The following is a 19,222-nucleotide window of genomic DNA, read 5'->3' as shown; positions in this document are numbered from 1 at the left end:
CACACGAATGTACGCATACAAACAAAAATATGTGTGGAAGAGTGCCAATTCCTTTGCTCACTGGCCTGTGCCTTCCTCATCTCCCAGGAGACATGATCTGACCCCAGGTCACCTCCTCCCTCCTCCCTCGCCACAGCCCAGGGCAGCCACGTATCTGTTCCTGTCCTGGTTACACAGCAGGGAGACCACAGAGGGACTAAGAAGATATTGTCAAGAGACTCATGACCCTGCCACATCCCAAAGCCAATGACAGCTCATCCCAAGCTGCCAGACACTGGCAGGAACAGCTTGAGACAGTCAGGAGGAACCAATGTCACCAGTCATTAATGCTCAAGGCTCAAACTAAGCAAGTTCCTGATTACACCAAAATGCCCCATGGTCCTTGTCATTTGAAAGAAGAAAGGACATAGGGCAGTGGCCCAAGGCCCCAGGGGTTCTAGGAACCTATCAGAGCAGGTTCATCCATCTCTACCTTCACTGACTTTGAGTCCTGCCCTTCCCTCTCCTGGATCTGTTTTCCCAGAAGGAAAGCTGAGCTTGCACCCAACCCCAAAACCCCACAGCCACCATTGGGCTCTCACCATGACCGAGTCCGGGGTTAGCAATGCCCATGTCAGTCACCATGAGGAACACCACCCTTGGGAAATTAAAGAGTGTGTGTAGCGTGGCAGGTTCCTTACCAAGCCCTCAGTCGGCTGGAGGCCAAAGACGTAATTCATAGTGATAGGAAGTCTTTTGGGTCAGGGGGCTCACTGCTCAGGACCTGACGAGTTGGTAGCTGAGTATAACTTCTCCATTCTGAAGGGTGCTTGAATATCTACCACACAGGCCGCAAGGGATGCCAGGCCTACCATCTGCCCATCTCTCCCTCCCCACAGGTCTCAGTTTGTATGGTCAATGGCTTCCTAAAGCTAACATCCTACCATTCACAGTGTGCTGCACCGAACAGTCCCCGGGAGAGATACACCTCGTGGTTCATTTCCCAGTGAAGAACATTTTTGATTCTTTGAATGTTTCCCTTTCCCTCCTGTCTCTACCCTTTGCTCCAACGTGACAAATCTTTCCGTTTTCAGATTCTGCCCAGATCCACTCCAGATCCAACATCAGACTGGCCCAAAGGAGGACAGCAGCGGGCAGCCAGAAAGTGTGACTGTCACATCCGGATAACAGTTCCAAGGCTGTTGTTTATAGAGCACTGACCGTATGCCAGGTACTGTTCTATCTCTATACCGAAAAGCTAAGATGTGGGGTAATTAGTCACTTTCCTGTTGCTGAGATAAAATACCTGGTGAAGTCATTTTGAGGAATGGAGGGCTTATTTTGGCTCATGGTTGGAGAGCATAGTCCATCACAGCTTCAGTCAGGAAGAAGAGATGAATGCTGGCTGGTCCTCAGATCAGTTTCCTGTCCTTTCCTTCAGCCCAGGGTAACACCCACAGTTAGGGTGAGTCTTCCCTCCTTAATGAGGCCCATCTAGAGAACCTCTCACGGGTTTTCCCAGAGGTGTGTCTCCTGGGTGATTCTAGATTTTGTCAAATTGACAGTCACCATTAACCGCCCCAGGGAGGTGTTCTAAGACGTCCTATAGGAGAGAATGGAAGCTGGAGTGTGGGGACAATTAAAGATACATGCAGCTTGCCTGGCATAAGGTTGTGACCTGACTGTGGGGCTGACAGGAACTGATCTACGGAAGCCTTTACAGGTCAAAAATCAAGGATTTTTTTTTTAATTTATGCCTGTATGTACTTATATGTGTTTTTGGTTACTGTTCATTGTTGCTGTTGTTTGGCTTGATTTGGTTTGGTTTTTTGAGATAGGGTTTATCTATGTATCCCTGGCTATCCTGGAACTCACTCTGTAGATAAGGCTGGCCTCAAACTCGGAGATCCATCTGCCTCTGTTTCCCCAATGCTGGAATTAAAGGAGTATACCACCATTGCCTGGCTATATGCATGTTTTGATATGGGGATGTGTGTGTGTGTGTGTGTGTGTGTGTGTGTCCATGTGTACACATGCATGTAAAGGTCAGAGGACAACCTCCCAGATTGGCCCTCGGTCACTTCCCTCTTCTTCTCACTGCCATTCTCAGTGGCCTGGAACTTCCCCTCTTAGGTTAGGCTTAAGCTTGCAGGGATCCATCCTCCTGCCTCTGCCTCTGCCTCTGCCTCCTGCCTCCTGCCTCCTGCCTCCTGCCTCCTGCCTCCTGCCTCCTGCCTCCTGCCTCCTGCCTCCTGCCTCCTGCCTCCTGCCTCCTGCCTCCTGCCTCCTGCCTCCTGCCTCCTGCCTCCTGCCTCCTGCCTCCTGCCTCCTGCCTCCTGCCTCCTGCCTCCTGCCTCCTGCCTCCTGCCTCCTGCCTCCTGCCTCCTGCCTCCTGCCTCCTGCCTCCTGCCTCCAGGATTGCATGGTATGCTGCATAGCCCAGGCTAGCCTCATACTTTTGATTCTTCAGTCTCAGCCTCCCAAGTGCTAAGATAACACGAGTGCCACCAGGCCTGGCTAAGATCAGTACTTGGATGTTTATTATACCAGTGAGAAAGCTGACATGATAGTGTGTCCTTCTGTTACATAATGTGTTCCATGTGAACGTAAGAAGCTGGTGACAGGCAATGGTGACACACACCTTTAATCGAGCACTCAGGAGGCAGAAGTAGGCAGACCTCTGAGTTCAAGGCCAGCCTGGTCTACAGAGTGAATTCCAGGACATCCAGGACTACACAGAGAAACCCTGTCTCAGAGAGAGAGAGAGAGAGAGAGAGAGAGAGAGAGAGAGAGAGAGAGAGAGAGAGAGAGAGAGTCAGTCTGGTGGGAGCTGGCATCTGTGATGAGGTTTCTGTGAGGGTAATACTCTTCCTAGGATTTACCTCCTTGGTAAAAGTTAAGCAGTATTCATCCCATGGAGGCTCAGTGGGGAGGCTTGAACCTTGCTTCTGTCTCTTTACATAGAGAGCACTGTGGAGCCAAAACTCAGACAGGTTAGACACAAGCCCTCCATCCCCATAGGCTGTGAAAATCAAGAGTCTCTGTGTGTAACAGAGAGATATAAAGGCAGGTTGTTTTCAGAGAAACTTGACATACACCACCGGGTGGTCCCAAGTAAAGAGGATGGGTCAGGCTAAGTTGCAGTGCTTAGAAAGGAAACTAAGCATGAAACTGAGTCTGTGATGTTTGGTTCTTTAGGACTGACTATGGTACCCATAGCCCTTGTCTGGGAACTATTTTGTGCACATTATGTGCATAGTTGACAAAAAAGCAATTACACACTTTTTTGTGTCACCAACTGTGATCTGGAGCTGCATCAGTGAGTGATGGCTCCTGGATACTCTTCCAGGCTCACATATGTCTGGCTCCTCTCCTTCTCAGGAGGAGCCAACGTTCTGATTTTTTTTTTCTATTTGGAAGAAGGTGGGTATTGAAGATGGAACACATGATCTCACACATGTTACAGTACTGTAGGTGCTCCACCACTGAGCCACACCTCAGCCTCTCACTGGGGGATTCTAGGCAGGTGCTCTACCACTGAGCCACATCCCAGCCCCTCACTGGGGGATTCTAGGCAGGGGCTCTACCACTGAGCCACACCCCCAGCTCCTCACTGGGGGATTCTAGGCAGGGGCTCTACCACTGAGCCACACCCCCAGCTCCTCACTGGGGGATTCTAGGCAGATGCTCTACCACTGAGCCACACCCCAGCCCCTCACTGGGGAATTCTAGGCAGGGGCTCTACCACTGAGCCACACTCTCAAGCCCTTTTAAACTTTTTATTTTGAGGCATGATTTCTTTAAGTTATCTAGGCTCACACTGAACTCATGAACTCATGCCCAGGCAGCCCTTTAACCTGTGATTTTTCTGCCCCAGATTTCTGAATATCTGGGATCTCAGACATGAAACTCCAGGCTCAGTTTAAATGAAGTGATTTCTATGAAAGTTCAGACATGATGCCTGCCATACTGAGCCGCTTCCGTAGGTTTTGTGATTCCTCTCCTGTGGGCCTCACTATACTGCTGTGACATGGTCCTGTGGCTTCTTGTGTCAGCAACTGACTCTCACTGTGGAACTCTGAGTCCCTCCAGTGGGAGGAGCCACAGAATGCACTGGATCCACTGGATCATGTTACATAGGTTGCTCATGATGCTTCAGTTCCTATGACTCCACAGGTCTGTGACAACTTGTCTCTGAGGCTGGAGGTAGGTCCCCATCATGTCCACTTAAGGACGAAGGTTTTACCACAGTCATTTCTAGCGTTGCTTACTACCCGCCATGCACACACACGGGACACATCTCTACGGCACTAAGCTCCCCATGCTGTGTCCCTGAAGGGCAGGAAGCCATGCGTCCTAGACTCTTATCTACTCAGCCCCCAAGATGCACGCTCTCAACCCCTGGTTTGCTGCTCTTTGCTGAGAGGGTCTTTGCACAGAGTCACACATTTGCAGTTCAGGGATTTGTGATATACATCACAAAGACTCAGGACAACAAGAAACCCACCATCTTATAGATAAATGGGCCCTGAGCGGAGTGGGGGAGGGGATACAACTTCAAGGAAATGAAGTGAGTGTCCTGGTTTCCTCGGTTTTTTGTAGTTAAGTACCCTGACAAAAAGCAACCTACAGTAGAAAAAGGGTTGTTGTAGCTAGTTTCAGTCTACCATTGTGGGGAAGTCAGGGCAGGAACGTGAGGTAGCTAATTACATCACATCTACAGTCAAGACACAGAACAGTGAATGCTGTATGCTGACTGTTCAGTTCATTTCTCTCTATTCATGGACAGTCCAAGGGAATGGTACAGCCCACAGCTGCCCAGGCCGTCCACTTAAATCATTCCAGTCAAGAAAACGTTCCCTCATGGTGTGTTTACAGGCCAACCTGACCTAGACAATCTTTCCTTAAGACTCTTTTCCTGGGCTGGAGAGATGGCTCAGTGGTTAAGAGCACTGATTGCTATCCCAGAGGACCTGAGTGCAATTCCCAGCAGCCACATGGTGGTTTACAACTATCTAAAATGGGGTCCGATGCCCTCTTCTGGTGTGTCTGAAGACAGCTACAGTGTAGTCACATAAATAAAATAAATATATAATTTTAGAAAGTTTTTTGAACAAATACTCTCTTCCCAGGTGACTCTAAAGTTGTATTGACAGCTAAAACTGAAAAACCAAGAGCAGGGAAGGGTAGAGTAGTTGGCCATTGGTACCAGGTTTCTGTTAGATGGAAGCAAAATGTTCCAGTGTTCGACCGCACAGTTGAATGACTGTAGAGAACTGTTCTGTGAGCCTCCGGAGGTCAAAAGAGTGTCTTGGGAGATGTCTCCGCAGCTAAAGCACTTTGTGCATAACCATGACGACCTGAATATAAATGTTAGATGGCTATGGTGGCCCATTTGTAATCCCAGCACTTAGAAAACAGAGACAAGGAATCCCAGGAGCAAGCTGGGCAAGCTTTGGGTTCAGAATATGAATATATATAGTATATAACATGTGTAATATGATATGTGATATATTATGTATTATATATGTAATTACTATATTGTATATTATATAATACATAATATATAGTGTATGGCATATTATGTATAATAAATACAGAAAGAAAGAAAGAAAGAAAGAAAGAAAGAAAGAAAGAGAATGTAAAAACAGTGATCTCATCAAACACCAATGGGTCTGGGGAGATGACTCTGTCTGCAAAATGCTTGCCATACTTGTATGAGGAGGATAGAGTTTCATATCCAGAAGCCATGTTTTTTAAAAACCTGATGCAGTGACATACTCCTGTAACCACAGAACTGGGAAGTAGACAGGGTGGCTTCTGGTGCTTGCTAACCAGCCATCTTAGCTCAATCAGAAGGTTCTGGGCCAGTGAGAGACCCCGTCTCAAAATAAGGTGGATGATACCTGAGGAACAACACCTAAGGCTGACCTATGGCTTCTACATACACAAACACACATGCACAAACACACACATACGACCTCAACACTCAGAGAAAACCATAGGTTCAAATGCCTCTAGTTGTAAGCTTGACTAAGCAAGAGAGATTTTAACATTAACTCTCCAAAACCTCTTCCAAAATGTTGAATGGGAAAGATTATTTCCCAGGTCATTCTGAAATGAACCTGAACTCAGAACCAGACATTACAATTAAAGAAAACCACAGATGGATAATTCTTATGAATACCAATGCAAAATACTTTTTATCTTACACCTAGAAAACTGAGTCAAGGTGTGTGTGTGTGTGTGTGTGTGTGTGTGTGTGTGTGTGTGTGTAAATTGGATTTATCCTTGGGGTGGAAGGTTTAATTGGCATCTAAAAATCAGTTTATGGAACACACCACGTTGATAGAATCTTAAAAGCCACACAATCGTCTCAATAGATGCAGGAAAGTCTGATTTAACAAAATCAGAATTGATGAGCCATTCATGATAGCAATGGTCAACAAGCCAGAAATGTGAGTGAACTTCCTGAGTCTAATAAGTGACACCTATTAGAGGGAGAGGGAGAGGGAGAGGGAATGATATAGAGTATAGAGACAGAGTAACAGAGAGAGAGAGAGAGAGAGAGAGAGAGAGAGAGAGAGAGAGAGAGAGAGAGAGAGAATATCATGTTCAGTGGTAAAGACTGGGGGTTTATACCCTAAGATCCAGGAATAAAAAAAAAAAAAGAGTGTTCACACTCTCTATTTTCTGTGTACTGAGGTGCTATGCAGAGCAATTAGGTATAAAGGAGAAAGAGAAGACAAAAGAGCTGGTGGGGGGAAGCCCAAGGGTAGAGGGCTGGTCTAGAACCTCCCAGTATGGATTTGGACTCCACAGCAGCTAAGAATCTGGCTAAAACTCCCTCAATGAGAGGCTGGGGTGTAGCTCAACAGTAGAGCACCTGCCTAGAATCCCTCAGTGAGGGGCTGGGGTGTGGCTCAGTGGTAGAGCACCTGCCTAGAATCCCTCAGTGAGGGGCTGGGGTGTGGCTCAGTGGTAGAGCACCTGCCTAGAATCCCCCAGTGAGGGGCTGGGGTGTGGCTCAGTGGTAGAGCCCCTGCCTAGAATCCCCCAAGTGAGGGGCTGGGGTGTGGCTCAGTAGTAGAGCCCCTGCCTAGAATCCCCCAATGAGGGGCTGGGGTGTGGCTCAGTGGTAGAGCACCTGCCTAGAATCCCTCAGTGAGGGGCTGGGGTGTGGCTCAGTGGTAGAGCCCCTGCCTAGAATCCCCCAGTGAGGGGCTGGGGTGTGGCTCAGTGGTAGAGCCCCTGCCTAGAATCCCCCAGTGAGGGGCTGGGGTGTGACTCAGTGGTAGAGCCCCTGCCTAGAATCCCCCAATGAGGGGCTGGGGTGTGGCTCAGTGGTAGAGCACCTGCCTAGAATCCCTCAGTGAGGGGCTGGGGTGTGGCTCAGTGGTAGAGCCCCTGCCTAGACTCCCCCAGTGAGGGGCTGGGGTGTGGCTCAGTGGTAGAGCCCCTGCCTAGAATCCCCCAGTGAGGGGCTGGGGTGTGGCTCAGTGGTAGAGCCCCTGCCTAGACTCCCCCAGTGAGGGGCTGGGGTGTGGCTCAGTGGTAGAGCCCCTGCCTAGAATCCCCCAGTGAGGGGCTGGGGCGTAGTTCAGTGGTAGAGTGCTTACATAGAAAGCTCAAAGTCCTGGGTTCTATTAGCAGCATAAAATCATATCCATTAGTGTGCATGCACACACACACACACACACACACACACACACACAATTGTATCCAGATTGAAAAGACAGAAGAATTAAAAGTCTCTGATATGACATAATCTTACACATAGATAGTCATAAGACCCCCTACTAAGGAACTATTGAAACTAGTAAATAATTTCATATGACACAGGCTTCCCAAAGGCCAGAGCCTCCCACCCTGATGTACCCCCTAAGGACCATGTCTTCACACACAGACTTTTGAGTGGCAGTCAACACCCACGCTGGAACATTCCCTGCAAACTGTGAAACATTACTGAATAAAATTAAAGATTTAATATCAACACATGAAAATCAATAGTGTATTCATACACCATCAATGAACATTCCTCAAATGAATTTAAAGAAGTGAAGCCCATTTATAATCATTGAAATAATAAAAACCATGTAGGAATAAATTTATCAAAAGAAATGCAAGATTTCCTTTTTTGTATTAGTGAGCTTTCTGACGTTGTAATGAAATTCTCTGATACATGATGCTTAGGAGGTTAAAAACAGGTCACACTCTCTAGAGTCCAAGATCAGGTGACACTCGGGTTTTGGCCTCTGGTGAGAACAGCACATCATGGTGACAGAGAATGTCAAGACAGGAAAAACAGAGAGAGAAAGGGGAAGAGGAGAAGGCAGGGAAGGAGAGAGAGATTTTTCATATTCCCTTTATATCCTATGTCCCTAGTGACAGACCTTTGGGTGACATTTGATACTTAACCTGTGGCACACACTATCAGCTATAAACCATTGCTGAAAGAATTTTTAAAAAATGTAGATACAAAAAAAGACATCCACGCTTGGAGATCGGGAGACCCCCATCTTGCCGGATAACCACCATTCACAAGTCGCTCTTCACTTTGAGTGGGTTGACTGTCAGAATACCAGCTGGTTTTTTCTCTGCAGAAATGGCAGGAGAGGGTCTGGAGAGATGTCAGTTCCTATCACACAAGTAAAAAGCCAGGCGCACAGCAGTGTACATTCATAACAACAGCACTTGGGAGGCAGAGGCAGGAGGAGGATCCCTGGAACTCACAGGCCAAACAGTCTAGCCAAATTGATGAGCTCTTGGTTCACTGAGCGACTCTACTAAAAAAAAAAAAAAAACAGTGGAGAGAAAGACACCAAACATCAGCTTTTGGCTATATATATATCTATATGTATATATATGCATGCACACAACATACACATCCAATGAAACTAAGTAATGAATCCTAAAATTGTAAGGGGGTATCTCATTAGATGCCAAAGCTACTATCAAAAATAAATAAATAAATAAATAGGTTGGAGAACTCCTATTTCTCAATGTCAAAACCTACATATGAGCCTGGACAGTGAAGTTCTGGCATGAAAAATATAGATCAATGCGATAGTATTGAGAGCTGAGGAGCAAACACTAGCATTAACCAGCTGATGTGCAGAGCACCAAGATCATCCAGTTGGGGAAGATTAATTTTTTTTCACCAAATCATACTTGAACAACTAGATATCTACACATTTTTAAATGCAGTTAAGGAGCTCACTTCTCTTGCAGAGGACCCAGGTTTGATTCCCATTGGCTCACAATCACTTATAACTCTAGTTCCAGGAAACTCTAGTTCTTCTGACCTCCATGGGCACCTGCACTCATGTGCAAACTCACACACAGTCACACACACAGGCAATATTAGAGTTTTCAATTGAAGATGAAGGACTGGGAGCAGAGGAAGAGGAGAAGGGGAGGAGGAAGAGGTGTTGTGGAGGATAAGGAGGAGGGAAAAGGAGGAGGAGGAAGAAGAGGAGAAGGAGGTAGAGGAGGAGGGAAAAGGAGGTAGAGGAGGAAGAGGAGGAGGAGGAGAAGAAAGAAGAAGAAGAAGAAGAAGAAGAAGAAGAAGAAGAAGAAGAAGAAGAAGAAGAAGAAGAAGAAGAAGAAGAAGAAGAAAACATAATCAAGAACAAGAAAGAAAGAAAGAAAGAAAGAAAGAAAGAAAGAAAGAAAGAAAGAAAGACTTGGACCTTTATGTGGCTTGACTATGACATGTCCCATGTCCCCATTGGCTCATGGGTTTAAACCCTTGGGTGCAATTGGTGGTGCCCTTTGGGAAGGGGCTATAGAACATTTAGGAAGTGCAGCCTTGACGGAAGAGGTGGGTAACTGGAGTTGGATTTTGAGGCTTTATAGTCTGGCCTCACTTCCTGTTCATTCTTTGCTTCCTGACTGTGGATGGGATGTGATCAGCTGGTCCCCGTTCCTGCCACCATGGCTTCTCGACCATGAGGCAATGATCCCCTCCAACTGTGAGCCCATCTCCCTGAAGTTGCTTTTGTCCAGATATTTTAACATGGCAGTGGAATCAGATGCCTACGTCACACCACAAACACGATTTAATGAAATGAATCATAAGCCTTGATTTAAAAGCTTACACATAAAACTGTAACAAAAAAAAAAATGTATTTCTTTACAAATGGTCATTGTTTTACTATTAGACCAGTGTTTCTCAACCTGTGGGCCATGACCCCTGTGGGGTTAAGGTCACATATCAGACATCCTGCATGTCGGGAATTTACATCATAATCCATAAAAGTAGCAAAATTACACTTACAGAGTAACAATGAAATAATTTTATGGTTAGGGTCACCACAACGTGAGGAACTGTATTAGAAGGTCACAGCGTTAGGAAGGGTGAGGCCCACTGTGTTAGACAATGAGTGTTTTATGAATGCTGAGGTGAAAAACAGTCAACAAACTAGACGACATCTGAATTTAAAAGTTACAGGCCAGAGAGATGGCTCTGCAGGTAAAGGCAGGTGCCACCATAATGTCAACCTGAATTGAATCTCAGGAACCCACATGGTGGAAAGAGAACCAGCTCTCCCAAGTTGCCCTCTAACATCCACATGTGTGCTCTGGCACACGCTCATCCATGTACACACATGCACATATGCATACACACACATACGCACGTGCACATATGCACACACATACACAGGTGCACATATCCACATACATGTATGCACGTGCACATATGTACTCACATGTATACATGTGCACATATGTGCACACACATACGCACATGCACATATGCGCACATATACACATATGCACACACATGTATGCACACGCACATATGCATACACATACACAGGTGCACATATGCACACACATACACAGGTGCACATATGCACACACATACACAGGTGCACATATGCACACACACATACACACATGCACATATGCACACAAATGGAACTTTACAAAAGAAAGTGTGAGCGACAAACCTTGTCTTATAGACAGTTGCAAGTCTGATGACAGCCTTGCATACAGGATTCAGGAGGAAGCGTGCACATGCGTGAAGGCTCTGAACAGATATTCCTCTACACAAGTGGCCAATGTGCACATGAACAGGCACTCTGCACCATTAGTCATTAGGAAAATGCAAATCAAAACCACAATGAGATGCTATTTCACAAGCAGTGGATCAGCTATCACAGGAGATGGAAGAGAGCTGGCATTGGCCAGAGAATGTGCAGGGGTCAGGGAGGGGTCAGGGAGGGGTCAGAGAGGGGCCAGGAAGGGGTCATGGAGGGGTCAGAGAGGGGCCAGGAAGGGGACATGGAGGGGTCAGGAAGGAGTCAGGGAGGGGCCAGGAAGGGGTCATGGAGGGGTCAGGAAGGAGCCAGGGAGGGGTCAGGGAGGGGTCAGGGAGGGGCCAGGGAGGGGCCAGGGAGGGGTCGGGGGGTCAGGGAGGGGCCAGGGAGGGGTCAGGGAGGAGTTAGGGAGGGGCCAGGGAGGGGTTAGGGAGTAGTCAGGGAGGGGTCAGGGAGGGGTCAGGGAGGAGTCAGGGAGGGGCCAGGGAGGGGCCAGGGAGGGATCAGGGAGGGGTCAGGGAGGGGTCAGGGAGGGGTCAGGGAGGAGTCATGGAGGGGTCAGGGTCCTCCAGCATCACTTGCACCATGGGAAATGGTGCCCCTTGCTTTGCAATATACTGTGGGAAGTCCTCAAAATGTAGCTTACACACTCCTGGGTCTGAGGAGATGTCTCAGTGGGTAAGAGCACTTGCTCTGAGAACATACGTTTTCACATTCCCGAGTTCACATTTTCAGCAGGCCATGCATATAGAAAGCCAAGTATGGCTGTGCCGTGGAGTAAGGGACAACAAGGTCACTGGGGCTGGCTAATCACCAGCCTATGTCCAGGGTCAGTAAGAGACCTGTTCCAAAGCAACAGAGGAAGGAGTGATAGAATGGGACCCCAACATCCTCCTCTGGGCTCCACACATGTGCATGGGTATGTCTCACAAACATGCACACATACGTCATACACGCACACACACAGAATTTTTTTAAACACGGAATTTCCATCCAGCTTAGAGTTTCCAGTTCTCTGTATTCAAGGGATTAAAAAGCACACATGTCCCCACAAAGTCCCAGTCATGCGTGTCCTGAGCAGCACTGTCCGTCAAATGATTCAAGGAGGCAGAATGAGCCCAGCCATCCATCAGTGCATGAAGAGCCAGACAGTGAAACCAACACAAGAGGCAATCGTTTGACAATGTGTGTCCACCTGTGTGAGCGTGCACCTGTGTGTACAGGACAAGTCTGAACATCTGTTCACCTGTGTGGGGATGCACCTGTGTGTACAGTACAAGTCTGAGTGTGTGACCACCTGTGTGGAGGTGCACCTGTGTGTATAGGACAAGTCTGAGCATGTGACCACCTGTGTGGAGGTGCACCTGTGTGTACAGGACAAGTCTGGGTGTGTGTCCACCTGTGTGGAGGTGCACCTGTGTGTATAGGACAAGTCTGAGTGTGTCCACCTGTGTGGGTGTACCTGTTTGTATAGGGCAAAACTGCTGTCATTTTTTCATATACTGCCCACCTTGGGTCTTTTGAGACAAGGTATCTTACTGGTCTGAAACACACCAAGTAGTCAAGGCTGGCTGTCCAGTGAGCCTCAGGCATCCACTGTCTTTGCCTCCTAAGAGCTGGGATTGCAAGTGTGAACCACTGTTCACACTTTCAGGTTTTTATGTGGGTTCTGAAGGTCGAACTCAAAGCCTCCTTGACTGGCCAGTCTTGATGGACAAGTTTTTGGAGGAAGTGTAAGCATGTGGAATAACCATGCCACAGAAGGCAGGAAGTTGTGATCCTGTTGTACAGAAAAGGCAAGTTTGTGTGTGATAATGGTTTGGATCATCACTGAACACAGTGTAGAATGACATGGGAAGAGTCTTGCTGAAGATTGTCTAGCTCAGCTTGACCTGTGGGCATGTCTAAAGACAAGGTGTTTCAGGTACTGTTTCAGAAAGAGCCATTCCCTGCACTTTGGCTTTGATCTGCCTTAGGGTAGAAAAAGTGAGCTGAACTCTCTAAGGCAAGCCTGCATTTCTCCCCTCAGTCGACTGTGGGTGTGAAATGATCGGCTGCTTCCAACACCCTGCTTTGTCTTCCCTGCCATGATTGACAGTGAGCTGGAATCGTGAGTTAGCATAAACCCTTTATCCCTTAAGCTGCTGTCCTGTCGGGCATTTTATCACAGCCGCAGAAACAAAAGTGGGGGGGCCAGGGAAACAGGAAGTACATGAGTTGTTGCCAGGAGCCCGTAGGTGTTGGAGGAAATAGATGGCTGGGTTTCTTTTTGTAATAACGAACACGTTTTCAATTGATTGTGGTGACAGTCACACAGTTTGTGAACCATTGAACTGTACACATTAAAAAGATGAATCATATGGCACATGAATTCTAGCCCAATAAAGAAAACTGTTTTGAAAGGAAGGGATGAGGAAGGGGCAGGGTGGTGGAAAGCCAGGGAGAAAGAAAGAGAGGGAGGGAAGGCAGATTGATACTCGTTTCAGAATGATCAAGCTTTGAGAAGGGTATGGAGAAAAAGCTGTCCACAAAAGGTTACATGTTTTGAATCTGTGCATAGGGAGAACCACGGACAGAAAGCAGATGTGTGGGTGCAGATGGGACACTGGAGATCGAGTGACCGCTAATGGGGCAGAGGAGACAGCTCAGTGGAGAGCACTTGCTGTACAGCGTAAGAACCTGAGCTCGAATTCTACCTCTCATGTAAACAGCCAGGCACTATGATTACACCTATAACCCCAGTGCAGAGGGGCGGAGACAAGAGGATCCCTAGGTTTGATGATGGTTGTCCATCTAATTCCAGGTTCAATGAGAGATGCTGTCTAGAAGGAGTAAAACAGATGATCAGAGTGCCTGATGCTCTCTGCCTTCTGTTTGTGCACACAGGTGTACATGCTCATATACCTGCATGTGCTCACACACACACACACACAGAGAGAGAGAGAGAGAGAGAGAGAGAGAGAGAGAGAGAGAGAGAGAACTGAATAACCAGCCGACCAAATACGTTCTTCAAAAGAGTAACCACTAATAAGTATGAGAGTATGAGGTTTCTTTTAGGAAAGACAGAAGTACCTTAAAATATTGGGCCACTATAACTAATACTGATAAATGAACAACATAGTATTGTTTATGCTGGAGACGCGGCTCAGCAGCTCAGCTCTTGCAGAGGACCCAGGTTCAGTCTGAGCACCAAAATCGGCAGCTCACAACCACAAGTAATTACAGTGCCCGGAGATCTGACACCCTCTTCTGGCTTTCATGAGCACATGAGGTGCGCATAAACGCATGCGTGCAGACCCTCATAAATAGTAAATAATTCTTTAAGTCATTGAATTAAAATGAACAAGTTTATAGTGTTTGAGTTGTATCGTAATAAAACTACATTTAAAAAAAAATGAGGTCTATATGCACCCACCTAAATAAACCTCAAAAAAATGCAGAGGGGAAAAGGACAATATCAAAGGGGATACACACAGTATAGGATCATTTGTGTGGAATCTGGAAACAAATGGTGTTATATAAATATTATTTGGAGGAAGCTATATTCTTAGTAGAATAACACCTCCATGGAAAGAGCGTACACTCCTGTGACAGGACTTTCCATCTCTCCCCATAAACTGTCCTTTAAAAATGTTACTGCTCATCTTTCTAGTGTTTTGTGTTTAGTGTGTAAGAAAATTTACACTTGTATTTATGTTTCCATCCCCTTCTCCCTCGGATAAGAGGCAATCTGTCCTATGCACTTTTCTCTGCTATACATTTATTTTTAGCGATATTTGCCAGCCGTCACTCCTGAGCGTTTTATAGCATTGTTTCATAGAGGCTTTTTTATTAACCTTGTTGGGGTTTATGCCTCACAGGAGGAGGGCCAGCTATGGATGACTACATGGAGACGCTGAAGGACGAAGAGGAAGCCCTGTGGGATAACGTGGAATGCAACCGGCACATGCTAAGCCGCTACATCAACCCCGCCAAGCTCACCCCCTACCTGCGCCAGTGCAAGGTCATCGACGAGCAAGATGAAGACGAGGTGCTCAATGCACCCATGCTGCCGTCGAAGATCAACCGTGCAGGTAACGGAGGGAAGGGAAATGTGTGAACCACGCATGCCCAGTCAAGGGCATGCCTTCGATTAGCTGGATCTCCTAAGAGGGCTTTGAATTCTGGGGTTCGGAGATATGTTGCTTGCCTTTCGCAAATGAGGCTTGGACGAACATCTACTCACCACCCCCAACCCCAGCGCTAGGCACCAATGCCAGACCAAGGACACAGCTCCACCCAAGTCTATCCCAAGGAACCAATGAGCAACTTATCAGGGTGGATGAGGAGTTACATAAGAACGTATGGTGTTACTTACGGGAACGGAGTTGAAGAGTTCCTTAAAGGAGCCTGCGTGGGGAACTCCCTCCCACGAGTGTGGGAGAGAGGTTGCGTTTGTGGGTAAAGGGGTCCGCACAGTGTGTGTGAAGGTCTCCTTGCAGGAGCCTGGGTAATGGGTCCCTCACTTGCAGGCAGCTACACTGAAGCGTCCTCTCCGCAGCAGTTGTCACTGCCTCTGAAACCTCTGGGTGGGGCCTTGTGAACCTCCTGAGCTTCATGATGCCCAAGCCTTGGCATGTCTTCATCTGAGCATCTCTGATCCTTTCATATCTGGGTTGAAACGTTACGGTACCGGGAGGAAAGGACATCACAGTAGGCCACTCCCTGCCTTGTCTAAGCTTTGTGTGTGCAGAACTCAGAACCATTGAACTTGAAGGGGAGGGTTCATGTTCTGCGTTTGCAAACCTACAATGACGTTTAGCTTCACCTCATGGTATCGAATGTCAGCAGGCGGCAGATCACAGTACTAATTAGTGACACCTCTGACCTTGTACACAGTAAAAACAACAGCGAGATCTGTATCACATCTCAGTGCTGCAGAGATAGATAGATAGATAGATAGATAGATAGATAGATAGATAGATAGGCAGATAGATAGATAGATAGATAGATAGATAGATAGATATGTAGATACATAGATATCTATAGATATAGATATATAAGTATGTAAGTCTTCAATCTTGGTCTGATGTATATAATATTTTAAAATACTATTTTGCTGGGAGATGTACCTATGTCATAGAGCACCTGCAAGAATCCTCCAGTAAGGGTCTGGGGTGTGGCTCAGTGGTAGAGCCCCTGCCTAGAATCCCCCAGTGAGGGGCTGGGGGTGTGACTCAGTGGTAGAGCCCCTGCCTAGAATCCCCCAATGGACTGGGGTGTAGCTCAGTGGTAGAGCCCCTGCCTAGAATCCCCCAGTGAGGGGCTGGGGATGTGGCTCAGTGGTAGAGCCCCTGCCCAGAATCCCCCTGTGAGGGGCTGGGGGTGTGGCTCAGTGGTAGATCACCTGCCTAGAATCCCCCAGTGAGGGGCTGGGGTGTGGCTCAGTGGTAGAGCCCCTGCCTAGAATCCCCCAGTGAGGGGCTGGGGGTGTGGCTCAGTGGTAGAGCCCCTGCCCAGAATCCCCCTGTGAGGGGCTGGGGGTATGGCTCAGTGGTAGATCACCTGCCTAGAATCCCCCAGTGAGGGGCTGGGGTGTGGCTCAGTGGTAGAGCCCCTGCCTAGAATCCCCCAGTGAGGGGCTGGGGGTGTGGCTCAGTGGTAGAGCCCCTGCCTAGAATCCCCCAGTGAGGGGCTGGGGGTGTGGCTCAGTGGTAGAGCCCCTGCCTAGAATCCCCCAGTGAGGGGCTGGGATGTGGTTCAGTGGTAGAGCCCCTGCCTAGAATCCCCCAGTGAGGGGCTGGGGGTGTGACTCAGTCGTAGAGCCCCTGCCTAGAATCCCCCAGTGAGGGGCTGGGGGTGTGGCTCAGTGGTAGAGCCCCTGCCTAGAATCCCCCAGTGAGGGGCTGGGGGTGTGGCTCAGTGGTAGAGCCCCTGCCTAGAATCCCCCAGTGAGGGGCTGGGGTGTGGTTCAGTGGTAGAGCCCCTGCCTAGAATCCCCCAGTGAGGGGCTGGGGGTGTGACTCAGTCGTAGAGCCCCTGCCTAGAATCCCCCAGTGAGGGGCTGGGGGTGTGGCTCAGTGGTAGAGCCCCTGCCTAGAATCCCCCAGTGAGGGGCTGGGGGTGTGGCTCAGTGGTAGAGCCCCTGCCTAGAATCCCCCAGTGAGGGGCTGGGGTGTGGTTCAGTGGTAGAGCCCCTGCCTAGAATCCCCCAGTGAGGGGCTGGGGGTGTGACTCAGTGGTAGAGCCCTGCCTAGAATCCCCCAGTGAGGGGCTGGGGGTGTGGCTTAGTGTAGAGTGTTTGCCTAGAATCCCCCAGTGAGGGGCTGGGGTGTGGCTCAGTGGTAGAGCCCTGCCTAGAATCCCCCAGTGAGGGGCTGGGGGTGTGGCTTAGTGTAGAGTGTTTGCCTAGTATGCACAAGTCCCTGGTTTCCATCCCCATCACCACAATACTCCATTTACTATACTGTTCTAAGAAGAAATCCACAGGCTTCTAATGGTTCACAGGACATGCTCCACTTTCCTGTGCTCTCTGATGCACCCATGTTTGTGTGCTCATCTCTGTGTAGGCCACTGGGTCACACTGCACAGTGTTTTCCTTTCTGCGGATCACAGTTGGAAGGGTTTGAAAATCCCCACCCCACAGCACAGATGACAAGCAGTCGGCAAGCTTCCATTGTCTCCTGCATCCATGGAGGCCAGCCTTAATTAATCGCAGCATGCTTTCCCACTGAGCTTGGATGCCGCTTTGGAATCCTTTTCAATGTAGTGCTCCAGGCAGCTTAAACGAAACAGCCAAGACTGACACACGATGAAATGGACCCTTTCTGTCCTAGGGAAACAGTGGAGTGTTAGGAACCTCAGGGGAAATGATATCTGAAAATATTTAAAGAAAGATCATGAAGTATAAACAGTAGGAGAAATCAGTAGTGTCTTAGCCCTTGTATTTGTTGATATAACAAAGACCTGAGGCAGGACAGTTTATAAAGAAGAAAAAAATGTGTTTAACTTAGATTAGACTCAGCTCTGGTGAAAGACTTCTTATTTGTGTCATGTGATAGATGGGACATTGGGTGAGGAAATGATGACATCACCAGGACATCAGAGAAACTTTTCAGGAGCAAAGCCTGGATCCTGAATGAATCTAGGATCCTCCACTGGTCCCCATCCCTTTAAAGCCCCACCGCCAAGTATATTCTCTAGAATTAAGGACCAAGCTCCCAACACACAAACCTTTAGGAGGACAAAAAAGAAATCAAACTACAGAAAGGAGGATAGATGCTAAAACTGTAAGATTCTGACAAGCCTTAGTTTACCAGGGACGCCCTGAGTGAACAATTTAGAGCCGGGATCATTGCAAAAGCAAGAGGAATTTTTATTGTTGCAGCATGCTGGGGTCATCCTGCATACAAAAGGAGAGGCGACCCCTCACAGTTCGTTCAGTGGACATTTATACAGTCTCCAGGGGTAGCACAGAGAAACAGCAGCTAGGTACAATATGTTTGGCAGAACAGTGTGACTTTTAAACTGATTGGTCTTTAGGGAATGAGGTGGCAGGGACTTCCTTTGTCTGCAGGTGGCCAGCGGTCTGTCCTGTGGGATGTGTCGTGTGCTCTGGGCCTCCCCCACCCACAGGTCAGTCTTCTCCCCAGTTGTCTGAGGAATGTTGATTAGTGTCTCTCTTACCGGGCCTTTCCTGAGCTGACCAGGAATGTTAATTAGCCTCTCTGTTCCTGAGCTGACTCCTTCAAAACTTCAGGAAGAATTCTACGTTTTCAGGATGTGTAAGACTCCCAGAGCATACATCTGTGCCCCTTCCCTATGACTCCCCCAGCTTTCCACATGTCTTACTTACCTTTCTTTTTGATATGACAAAATGCCCAGCAAGAGGCAACTTAAGGGAGGGAAAGGTTTGTTTTGACTCCCAGTCTGTGGTGACTCAATCCATCGTGGCTCGTCATATTGTACGTACACACAGGAAGCTAAACATAAGCAGGAAATGGGGCTGGGCTATGAAACCTCAAGGCCTTCCTCGGGTGACAGACTCCCTCCAGCGGATTCCACCTCCTGAAGGCTACACAACCTTCCCAAACAGTGCCACCAGCTGAGTATTCAAACCTGCGAGCCTTTGGAAGGCATTTCACATTCAAATAGCATGCAAATATGTGTCTTCCTAGACTGAATCCCAGAGAGCTAGGCGGTTATTATCCCATAGCATA

The 19,222-nt window shown here is 48.0% G+C and overlaps 1 protein-coding gene across 2 annotated transcripts in view; it reads left to right on the top strand.

Moving 5' to 3' along the window:
- Card11 (caspase recruitment domain family member 11) overlaps positions 1-19,222 on the top strand; it is a 129,490-nt gene that overhangs the window by 72,996 nt on the left and 37,272 nt on the right. For both annotated transcript variants that reach the window (XM_076923542.1, XM_076923543.1), the window contains exons 2-3: positions 1,074-1,210; positions 14,885-15,097. In XM_076923542.1, the coding sequence (XP_076779657.1) occupies positions 1,204-1,210; positions 14,885-15,097 (220 nt within the window). In that variant the 5' untranslated portion in view covers positions 1,074-1,203. The remainder of the gene's footprint in view (positions 1-1,073; positions 1,211-14,884; positions 15,098-19,222) is intronic.

This window comes from Arvicanthis niloticus, chromosome 24 (assembly GCF_011762505.2).
Source record: "Arvicanthis niloticus isolate mArvNil1 chromosome 24, mArvNil1.pat.X, whole genome shotgun sequence".
Classification (NCBI taxonomy): Eukaryota; Metazoa; Chordata; class Mammalia; order Rodentia; family Muridae; genus Arvicanthis; species Arvicanthis niloticus.
The sequence above is the reverse complement of the archived record's forward strand: the minus strand, read 5'-3'. Positions and strand labels throughout refer to the sequence as shown.